The 12,449-nt window shown below is 38.4% G+C and overlaps 1 protein-coding gene across 1 annotated transcript in view; it reads left to right on the forward strand.

The window, feature by feature from the left end:
• The window catches only part of Parn (poly(A)-specific ribonuclease), a 31,670-nt gene extending 22,026 nt beyond the window's left edge, over positions 1–9,644 (forward strand). Inside the window, exons 12-14 of the mRNA XM_073076142.1 lie at positions 7,795–7,832; positions 8,804–8,949; positions 9,392–9,644. Coding sequence (XP_072932243.1) covers positions 7,795–7,832; positions 8,804–8,949; positions 9,392–9,601 — 394 coding nt within the window. The 3' untranslated portion in view covers positions 9,602–9,644. The remainder of the gene's footprint in view (positions 1–7,794; positions 7,833–8,803; positions 8,950–9,391) is intronic.
• The last annotated feature ends 2,805 nt before the right edge of the window (positions 9,645–12,449 follow it).

Genomic DNA, 12,449 nt, shown 5'->3' on the forward strand with positions numbered 1-12,449 from the left:
ATCTTAATAACCTGTAAATTATAGTATATAAAAAATTTAAATTCTTTGAAAATAATATGACAAATAATTGGCCGTAAGTTTAGTAACAGCATTCTTTGCATTCATTATCGAGTTATGTAACTTGTTTTAAAACTGTTGATGTTTTTTAAATGATACGATAAAGAAGCGTTTTATTGTAGAGGTAAAAATTTTAAGGTGATAGAACCCTTTGCGGTTCGACTCTGGCAGCACCACCGCCTATTTCTGCCTCATAACAGCAGTGTTGAGCGCTGCTGTATTGAGGTTTGAAAGGTGTGGTAAGGGAGATAATATAATCAAAATCGCAGGAGTGATAATAAATCTTGATTTAATGAATAGTATGTCTATGCCAGTGATAGCCTAGTGGTTAAGAAACTCGGCCTATCGATCGAGGGGTCCGAGGTTCAAATCCCAGGCACCTCTGATTTTTCAAAAAGATATTATTTTGTGCGTATTAGAAATTAATTATCACTTTCTAAACGGTGAAGGAAAACATCGTGAGGAAACCGGCATACCTGAGAGATTTCTAAAAAAAATAATCTCAAAGGTATGTGTAGTCTACCAATACGCACTTGGCCAGAGCGGTGGACTATGGCGTAATCCTTCTCATTATGAGAGGAGACCCGTGCCCAGCAGTGGGACAGTAATGGGTTGATGATGATGATGTCTATGCCACACTATTCGGTAAAGTAACGCATACAAAAGACATCAACGCGGGTCTACATTGAAACAATTGGGGAGTCTATGTGACATCTGGAATTTACATTAAAATATACTTAACACACTATATTTAATAACATATTTAAATATAATAATTCATCTATAACATATATCTATACGGAAGTAACTCGATGCCTTGTGAAATGTGAAATTCTTCCCAAGATACCTACTAACAAGATTTGCTCGCTAAATGACTAAATTACCATAGTTAGTATGTCTTATTCAAAGTTTACATATTTAAAAATAAATACTTTATCGTTTATAAATGTAATTCTATTTCTCCGAGACCGCTGACAACACCCTTAATTTGTATTTCAAACAAAACTAGAAATGAACCGGCTTTTAACGGTTTCTCTTATCGATCATCAGCCTATTAGGTTTCCTTAAAATAGTGTTATTTCCTTTAAAAACGGACAAATTTTTATGTGCGATAGTTATGTCTTTCGCGTATCGATTACATGTGTAATGGATGTTGTGGGCACTAACGACCATTTTAATGGCGCCCAATAGCCAATTAGCGGGGAGAAATGGATTAAATGTTAACTTAATTTAAGAATGTCATTTGTATGATAACTGTAACCATTAGACCACAAATGAAGATGTATTGACGGGTCCGGCCGGTCTGTCAAGTTATTGTTTTGTAGTTTTTTATTATGATAAAACAGATGTCGATTCGAAAAAAGGTACGAAGTTTTTTTAATGCGTGGAAGTGTAGAGACAATGTTTCTATTTTATTAAAGGTTTTTAATATTTAATATTTTATATATAATATTCACATTATATATCTCGGATTTGAGTTATTATATAAACTTTTTTTTGGATACGTAACTTAAATATACGTACCTTAAATATTTATTTTTAAGAGAGTGAAAATAACTTGAATAATCAAATCAACTCGAATAGGCCATATCTGTGTGGAATTATGAACCTTCCTAAGATTCCTCACAATAAAGTAATTACTTGTATCGATCCTATAGCTTTTGAGGTCAGTCTTTACAACTCACAATTACAACCTATATCTTTGCTTTACAAAATTGATCTTTGCATACTTATCAGTCGATGCGGATAAGAAAAATGTGAATATTCCATCCATTGAAAATATAATCTCAATACATTTAATTACCTTGCAAATGATCGATCGTACTAGTTGCCACACTCGGCCTGTTAACAATAATTGTTTAGGGACGGGACATATTTCATCTGTTATTGCGTTAAGGGTTGGTATCTTTGGGAAATCAAAAATATACATTTTATTCTTAAAAATAAATTTACCATGCCCTATATCACTAACGTCAATTTAACAAAGGTCTGTAGAGGAGAGTCAACTATACTTTAGAAAGTACTATTGACCAAGCATGAACTTTTGGATAGATTGTCAAATTCTTCTTTTTTAGGAATAAAGGTGGTGGAACTCTTCGTGGTTTAAACTTATAACAGCAGTGTTAAGTGCTGCTCTGTGCAGGGTTAAGTAGGGTGTAGGGAGGGTGTTGAAGTAGAGGCACCTTTACAAGGCGTTCTAACTTACCTAATTCTCAGTGGTTTCTCATAAAACCCACTGGCAGGCATTTATCACACTCCATACTGCGCCCGATGTTCTTAATTTAATATGTACCTTGCGATCCACATAGGAATGCGTCTTATGCATTTACAGGACGAAAGTTCCTTCAGAATATCCACGTTGATTGAACTGGTAACCCTAAAAAAGTGCATTAAGCTGTCGAACCCCGCTGTCGCCGGGGGCCTGTCCCGACCGTTTACTCTATCAGCGTTGACAATTAGCATAATTTTTCACTTCGTACGTTTCAATCGGATTGCAGGCCCCGCTAGATGGAGTGCGTGAGATAGGCGCGCTATGAAGCAATTTGTAGTTGTGTCCCGCGATGATTTAGTGGCCTAATAACGAATTTATTTCTTATACGAGTGGGATTGATAAAAGAAATAATAATGAGCTATACGTGAAAGAAATTCCCTGTAGTGGAGGTGCTATCACAAAGACAATTACTAATGCTCAAGTCTGAAAAATACATATTATGTGCCGGTGCCAATGACGGAAGATTCACGAGAATGGTCTTAAAATGGACCCTCCATTACAAGGGTATAAATAACTTATATACAACCGAATACAGTACCTACCTACCTCCTCCTTTCTCGAAGTCAGTAGAAAGAGTGAATGTCTGGGTGGGGTTGCTTAGGTCCGTATTCAATCTAGATGTACATAAGTATAAAAATATTTAATAATATTAAAATTGGTCTATCGTGTCGCATTGGTATATTTAATTTAATTTGTTTATTAATTTATGCATGATCTCTTTTTACACATGCGTGCAGTTTCTACCAGTGTTTCGTTGTTTACTTTGAAGGGAGTGTTACACACGTATGTAATATATTTCAACGTTTTTTCTTAGGGGTAACACTTCTGTGACTAATTTCAGATACAGTTGTCCACAGCAATGACGACTTACCATCAGGTAGATTGCATGACAAATAAAACACTAACCGTCTAATGGTGACATAACTATGTAATATCCGGGTACATAGCACAACTTGGACGACACTAATACGCCACAAGCACCTTCGATGTAACTCCTGACAGTTATGTATGAGGAGTGTAACGTATTCCCGATAGAGGGCTTCAACGCCCGTGCTGGTGAAGCCATCGATTTAAAATTCGAAACGACATCATTACGATGTTGTGGACGTAGCCATGTGTTTCACTATCGAACATTTGTTATTTGGATTTAATCAGAATCGTTAAATACGTAAATAGGTAAGAGGTTTTACTTTCTGGCTATGAAAACGCCCATAAGCGGTAGTGACGATCGGTTGTCAAATTTATTTTAAAAAATACAATTTGCAATTTATTAAAGGTATCAATAAATCTCGGCTGAAATAATTTATGCAAGGTTTGCAGAGAAATCGTATTTTGCTCCCAAATTAATAATTTATTAATCAAAGACCTTGCTTATAATATATGTGTACTGTGTAGAATAAATAATCTGTGTACAAAGACCTCCATTGTGTTCATCACAAGAAAACTAAGAAATTATATTTGGTGAAAAAAAGGAAGGTTTTTCCTAACCCTTAATTATTAATTTCTAGGCACGCATTTTATGGCGTTAATGTTAATATTTCATCGCTTATCGCTAACGTATGAGCTATAACATGTCCCGTAAGCGTGTATTGTTTTAAAGCGAGTAGGCCGTGTTTATACGGGTGTCATTTTAATAGCGTAACGAAGGCACCGAGCAGACAGGCGACTGGTTCTAACGTTGTTAACATCGACGCCGGGAAATATTACCGTGATGAAGGGTCTCATCAGAAAACAAACGTGCGACCAGGATAGAGACGCGAACATTTATAAATGTTTAAGCGGGACATACGAGTAGTACCTCATAATAGTGTTAAGCTGGGCTTTCACCAAGTATTCCTTGATATATTATAGTTATAATTTATCTTTAAAAAAAAGTATTATGATATATTACTTCGTGTTGAAAAGGTGTAAAGGTCGTTGTTATTATGAGAAAAAAGTTGTTTAAACGTCCGAATAAGCTGTTGCGACTTCCCTTTACTCGTCAAGAGAAGGCGCTGCTGAATCACGCTATCGAAGTATTCTAAACATCTTGCATATATACAAGCTCCGAACTGAGACTGTCGGAGCGCGGCCGCTCACCGGGCATGATCACGTAGCCCGCCGGGAGATCTCCCTTTGCCAAAAAGCTATTAACGACGGATATAAATACATTAAATATATTGAATTAATATATGAATGTAATAAGTTACAGTATTTTAACGTAAGAAGCCGTAAGGTTACTAAAACGTTGCAACTATTTCGTAATCCCCAATAGAGATATGTATTTTAATTTAATGTACTCGTATTGTACTACGTGCTCTGTATTTAATAGGTTAAAAACATCCACTATTTAAATTGAAATATATTATATTATAATTAAGAGTATAGTTCGCGCCAAACTGCTAGTCCGCTCTGAAGTTGTTGCGAGCAGGTGAAGTCATTCAATTTGCAATGGCGATGCGATTCATTTCTATATTCAGAGCGGACTAGCAGTTTTACGCCGACTATACATTATTAACGACATTATAAGTTATATAACGATGCAAAAACCCTAATGGTGTCAAATTAAAACAATTGTTACATTGAATATACAAGACATTTCGGGACGTGTTCACATGTGAAAGGTTTACGTCCACTGTCAACATGCACATGCACATGTTTCCCTGAAAAATGTTAACATGCCAATTATTTACATCCATTACAGACATCTGAATTGTATGCCACTTTTAGATAGTTTTTACTACATATTATACGTCACCACCATTGGTGTAGTTTTTATATTCCATTCTTTGCAATTTATTGAATTACTTATATTTTAAACGCTATTGTTTAAATTTATAAACACATCTGACCTTTATAAACTGCCGATAAGATTAACAGTTTTTATTGATTCTCAACAACAAAATAATGGAAACCATATTATTATTATTCTGAGCTATTTTATAAATCTATAAATATGTACAAAAGACCGGTATTCTGGTTTATCGAAGCTGATTGATATCTGTAAACGCAGGCCCCTGTTCGCGCACAGACTATATATTTTAAGGCGGGAAACATTACGTCAACTGTCAACTTATTTTTTTTAAAGTGAAGTTAAAAATGATTTTATTTATGACATCTGTTGGTTCGTGGATTTGAAATAGATTGAAAATGTAATGTATTACATTTTACAACATATAAAAAAGACTGTCATGGTGAGTTAATCTTTTTAGAAACGACTTAATATTTTGACTGTCTCATGAAAACTTACGTTTTATTTGAAAAAAATCATCCACGATTACAATGTAAAAATTACTAATCTATGGTAAAAATAAAAAATAACATTTTTATGACCTAAGCCATCTCACTTGAAATGATACATGCCCAAGAGTAGGACAATAATTGGTTTGAAGATGGAAGTTGCGAAATCAACCGCTGTCTCTCGTTATAATGGTACTAAATTTTAATCGCGCCGTTACAGAAACTGAAATCACGAGCCCATTTTCCAGCGGAAATACTAATGAAACGGAGCAATATCTGCCAACGCTGCTCCATATCTCATAACATAAAATCGTACGACCTCCTACCTCTAGGTATACAGTTCACAAACATCACGAATAAGAAATTTAGATATCGTTATATGGGTATTGTTCTGTGGATAAAGGTATTAAATGTAATATTCGGATGACGAAAACGTTCCAGTACTCTTACCTTGATGAGTTCTTAAGTTTTGACAAATATGACTGTTTTGGTATTTGTTTACGTATTTGCCCATACAATTTCCAATCAACGCTCCTAGCGGATTGTATCAGAACTATAGTGTCAATAACGTAACATTAAATGTCTAAAGTGACAAAATGGCGCTTTATGTTTTGTCTCTCTTTTTTGCGAACATGTGAAGCAGACAAAAAGAGTTGAGCACTTACTTATTGTTACGTTTGCTCAGTCTACTAAGCAAACGGAACAGAATAATGGATTGAGTGATCGTAACGTAAAATTGTGTGATGTTTTGAAAACTCATGGTAAGGGTACAGTTCGTTATGAAGTGCATATGAGGCAAGCGATGCGTCTACGTTATGTCGTAGCCACGAGTTCTATCTTATTTCTTTGCGCTATGGATGTAGTAAATGTGTAGTCCAATTATCCATACGCGGGTTTTGGACTATGCAAATCAGAATAAAAAGTATAAAATGGCAGCTGCTCTTAAAACATTTGCAAATACGTAATTATATTTGAACTTTCTATATTTATAAATACACAATTATAGATTATTTATTGCTACACTTTGGCTGATAAAAATATGCCAGTTTAATAAAGACAATTTCTTGATCGGCCAAACATTAAAACATAAAAATATAAGGACAACATTGAAAACATAATTTCGTAATTTTTTTACTTAACGATGCCATTTCACTACGCCAAATTGCACAGCAGCTGACCGGTAAATAGCGCGACATAATAACTTAATCGCATATGGGATCCGTCGTGCCACTGGAGACAGTTAATGCCTTTCTTTATGGCTGCGTTCGAGTTAAACCAATGCAAAAAATCCATCCGCGCAGTCGTGACTGTCGCTAAGTAATTTGGCTCAGCGGGGGTATGTTCCCGCGTCCCGAGACAGGTGAATGCGACCCGCGGCGTTAGTGTCGCAGTGCTCTACACCACAATTAGCCGATGGGTCCCGATACCAATTAAAACGACACACCACGACGCCGGCGACACCGACGAGGTGACAGGACATGGCTGTACGGGTACACGTCTCTTTGCCGATTCGGAATGCGACCACCTTACTCTTGATCGGGACGCAGATTAAAAATGCCGTTGCGCGCCAAAACATCGCGCCATATTGGAAAGTCAAGCCAATGTGTCAAATTGCTTTTGTTTCGAATAAAAGATAGTTATCCTCTTTCATACAATAATATTTAAACATAAAAAACAGTGCAGCTTTCTCAAATCTTACATTTTCAATACAGCTGTTGTTTTCATGATATTTCTACTATTGCCTACATGTTACTGTACAAATTACAATTTTATTTGTTTCTTCAATTCTTATTTATCAATAAAATTTATATTACGCTATGGTTTTAAATTGTAAGTCTTAAGTTGTGGCACTATCACAATCGCAATTTGCGAGATATTTTTCATAGACATTCTCTTAAATTTGAGATGAGGTCCCTGTAATACTGAGTGTACGTCGAAGTGACGTCGCGATTAGTCGTGAGGTATCGGCGAGATCGTCGCGCACTCACGACACATTCGTTTTCTGCACGTTTACGTATAGCCTCGTTTCGTTAGGAACACTGGAAAATTAACTGGCAGACTGATAGGGATGGTCTTAAAAGGTTCCTTTAGTCACTGTTACGTTTTTACCTTGCTATTATTATGTTTTTATTATGCGTATATTTTATTGTAATGTGGATACTATAGATGTACTTAAATAAGTGAGTCTGTTTAGGTAAGTTTGTTTGTCGTTTTGGTTATTGAAATAATTGCACTTTTTGTTTCAGACGGAACATACTTAATTCCACGGCCAAGGACCGACAGGGTAAGTGTAACTTTATAACAATTATTGATAACACGACATAAACTTTCTTGTTTAAAAATAAAGGCACAGATCCATCAGCGGGACAATAATCGGTCAATAATTACAGAAATGTATGAGGCACAAAATATGAAGGTACCTTTTGTAAGGAATTTGAGGTCCCTCACTCTAGTATCTTATTTGTCATTAATTTGTCATTGTAAGCAGCTTTTAACTACTTTATATCGTACATAAACATGTCGATTACGGAAATTAAAAACATCTTGACCATAGATTACCTGCACAGCTGTATGTAACAATTAAAATTATCCTTCGAAATTGTTAAAAAAATGTGAAAGAATTGCAATCAACCTCCAAGTTTCGTAGTTTAACATAAGCCCACCTCCGTAGGCAATTTAAAGGAAAGGTTCTATAAAATTGATGTTCTATAATTAACTTTTTAATTCAGGAAAGGTGTATTACAAGTGGCAATTTGTTAAGAGAATCTTAATGAAATACAAAAAATATACTATAAATAAAACAGACCCGCTTTCACTCCACCGGTCCCCACGCTGGCATCAGGGATGCGCTATTTAATTTTATATATCTGTAAAAACCTCGTTCGAATTTCTCTAGTTCAAACAGTAATATCGTAATATCCAAAACGGTTTTAGGTCATCATGTATTTGTGTGTTACAAATTATTGCTGCAATGTACAGATATTGTACTAATGTATGTTCGATATTTTATTTAAAAATGATGGCAACATCTATAATTTTTACATACGTTTCATAATTTCATCTTTACATACCCTCTTATTAGAATCGTCCTTGACAAATCGTCACCAAGCATCAAAACAAATCAAAAGTGGAAATAAGGAATTAGGACTACATATTTATGTGCTTCAATATTTTACCATGCAATAATGCTCAAACTAAAATGGCTCTGATACATATTTGTATGTTTATAAATGTGAAGTGTTATTATCTTCCTAGTTACATCAAGGACACCAAAGACATTGAAGCCTCCGCCATCTCCAGAGAAGGTGCCTCGTGTCCGTTCTAGCAGCCTGTCGCTGGAGTCGAAGGCTGTCCCGTCGCCCGCCGTCAACAGGAAGAGGACGTCTTCTGGCGTATTTCAGGTAATTACGAAACCTACATTACACAATGTCAGTACTTACATTACTAAATTCCGATTAAATAAACAGTAGCGGCTTTTTAATTTTTAGCTTTCACATATTAAAAAACAATCGGTCAAAAGAAGTGTGGCCATTTGGGATTATAATCTTTATTGAGATACGTTATACGGAAAGTTTATACCTATTTTTAATGAATAAATAGGTATTGGTAATATGTAAAAAAGTGATAATAAACTTATTTTTATTTTATCAATGAAATAGGCACTAGTTACACGTTTGACATGAATACACAAAAAAGTTGTACACAATTGATTTTTTTTACACGTCGACGATATCAATTTACGAGTAGCATTCGAGCGTTACCGTTATGTTAAAACGATAAGAAAAGCTATATGTCATTGCAACTTCTTTCAGTAGACTATATATATATATATTTGTTTTACAGATTGATGAAGTTGAACCACCGCTGAAGAAAGACAAGGAAAGTGAGAAAACTAAGAAAAATAACACAAAAGAAAAGAATCAAGAGAAGATAGAAAAAGTAGATAAAATAAAATTTAAAAGAATAGAGAAAGAAGTGACTGTAACAAAGTTTGTCAGTGACAGTAAATCAAAATGTGTGACAGCGTTCAAGGAGAGCGATAGTTGGGATTAAAATAGTGAGGTTAGGTAATTTAATAAAAATATTGATGACATAACACATTGTTTTATTGTTTATATTATACACGTCACTTAATATCATTTTCGAAACGCTTAAAGGAACCCTTTCCCTTTTAATTCAGAAATAATAAATCGGTTTTAGCAAAAAAATGTTTTAGAAATCTAAAAAAAGCCGGTGTGTTTTATTTACACACCATAGAAAGAAATAAATAAATTACTAATTTTTATATAACTAAAATAAAAAAACTAATAAAATTAAAAAATAACACAAACGAATAGATTTTTTTTATTATGCCATGCTTTTTTTTTTTTTTTTTTTTTTTGGCGCCCAGATGTAGGTGGAAGAAGGGCTGACCCTCTACGGAGAGGGAGGAGCAAAAAATGCGTCCAAGCACTTACAGGCCGCGACGGCCGGTGCCTGCGTCGTGTGGGGCTGACTGAAAGGTCCTCCTGAAGGGAGGACCATCCCACTAAAAACTCCTTTAAGGCATTCGTCCAAGGGGACCGTACAGCCGACATCGGATAGCGACCTCTCGTTTGCGGAGCGAGAGGCGCTAGCGGCGCTCCCTAGAGAGCTACCGCTGGATAGATGACACTGAAGGTGTCAACGTATCATGAATAAGATTAGAATCGTCGGGAAGACGATTCTCTATGGAGAGTTGTACGCCCCTGTGGGCGGCCAGAAGATTCTCCACATCGGTGGAGAGTTTGTTAGGAGCGTCGGTCAAGATATTTCTTGGCCGACGGCAATTGTAACGGGTAGGAAGAGGGGCAGCATAGTCCGCTGCACCCTTGATTAAGGGGTTGGAATGGTTTTCTGAGCGGTCGAAGAACGCTTCAGAGAATTGTCTAAGGACTTGTTGTATTGGAGCGAGCTCCAGGTCGCGGTGGAGGTCAGCGTTTCTGACATACCAGGGGGCATTAAGTGCTCGACGACAAAAGAGATTTTGTATGACCTGGAGTTTGTCTAGGATGGTGGGATTCGCGTGAGCGAAGACTGGAGAGGCGTATGTTAACACCGGTCGAATGCAAACCTTATACAGCGTTCGCTTATTCCTGGCTGACAACTTGCTGTGTCTGCCAATCATGGCGTTGAGGCGGCTCATGTAAGAGCGGGCGGTATGGGTGACCTTAGAGACGTGGGGTCTAAAGGTGAGGCCCGGGTCAAGGGTAACTCCTAGGTATTTTACTGTGGGCCTCCATGGAATGGGGGCCCCAAGTAATTTGACGGAGGGCAGGTTGTTTAAGCGCCTGCGTTTGTGGTCGAAGCGCATTGCGGAGCTTTTCTCCGCATTGACTTCGATGCGCCATTTCCTAAACCAATCTCCTAACTCGTTGACCGAGCGTTGGAGTTTGGCGAGGACAGATGACTCCTTTTGCCCTTGGATGTAAAGGGCGGTGTCATCGGCGAAGAGTGAGAGCTGCACCCCATTTTTGGGGATAGGAATATCGTTGGAGTACGATATGAATAATGTAGGAGCGAGCACTGAGCCTTGAGGGACTCCGGCTGTTACGGGGCGTGGGGGAGAGAGGATACCTTCGTGTCTGTAGCGGAAGGTTCTGTCCTGAAGGTAGGAAGCCACGATGCGGACTAGGCGATCAGGAAGACCAGAATGGTATAGCTTGTATACCAGTCCTCCATGCCAGACTTTGTCAAAAGCCTTGGCGACGTCGAAGAAGACTGCTAGTGTCTTGTTACGTCTTGGATAAAACCCGCTTGTGATGTACTCGACAATGCGGTGGACTTGTTGGGGGCACGAGTGCTGGAGGCGAAAGCCAAATTGGCGAGGAATGATGAGTGGGGGAGCATCTATTGGGAAGAGGTGCCCTCTTATGTGAACGAGGATCACCCGTTCGAAAACCTTGCCCATTGCATTGAGGAGGCTAATGGGGCGGTGGTTGGAGGGAATATGTTTCGGTTTCCCAGGCTTGGGAATACCGATAACTGTTGCTGTCTTCCAGGCTGTTGGAAAGAAGCTGAGATCGAGGCAGGCATTGAAGATAATGACCAGAAGGGTCAGTGCCTGCTCGGGGAAGTGTTTGAGCGCCAGGTTGGAGATACCATCCGGACCTGGGGCTTTACGAGGTTTCAAACCGCGGATGACGGTCCGGACCTCGTCTGTAGTGATTTTAATGGGAGCAGAGGTGACAGGGAGAGAGATCTTTTTAAGGACCTCCTCCTCCACCTTGAGAATGTGGATAGGGTCGCACGGTTGAGTGCTGGGGGAGCACTGCGCAGCGATGCTATCTGCGAAGCATTCGGCCTTCTCAGCGTCTTCGAAGGCTATGCTGCCGTCGGGACGCGTGAGAGGGGGAGTGCTTGAGAAGGCTTCGGTACGAAATCGTCTAGCGACTTTGTAGAATGCCTTATGAGAAGGTTGGATATCCTCCATGAGAGAGTTCCAGTTGGAGTCCCTCATTTCGGCTAGCCGGGATCTGACTTTCCTTTGGAGGGCGTTAGCGCGCCTCCTAAGGACAGGGGTGGGATACTTGGCGGCCCATCTGAGGGCTGCGTTTTTAGTTTGGATTAGCTTCCTGACCTCGCGAGGTAGTTTTCGGTTCGGGACCTCTACCACCTTCGCGTTGTCATGAAGCGAAGTCTGAACTAGCTGGGTGAGTGAGTTCACCGTACTGTCTATTTTCTCCGAGCTAACAAGGTAGTCTGGGGGAATAGTATACGGTGAATCGGGGGCCTCTATGGCCGTGGTGAGAGATTTCTCGTACCCTTCCCAATTAGTGAAGGTTTTCGAGGAGGTATGGGGAGTTGGATCATAGGGACCTAACTGTAGAGAGACTGGACGATGGTCTGAGCCCAGATCGTCCAGTGTTTCGATCGCTCTTGT

This window comes from Epargyreus clarus, unplaced genomic scaffold, assembly GCF_041222505.1.
Source record: "Epargyreus clarus isolate Ecla_fem2 unplaced genomic scaffold, WU_Ecla_fem_2.2 ptg000008l, whole genome shotgun sequence".
NCBI lineage: Eukaryota > Metazoa > Arthropoda > Insecta > Lepidoptera > Hesperiidae > Epargyreus > Epargyreus clarus.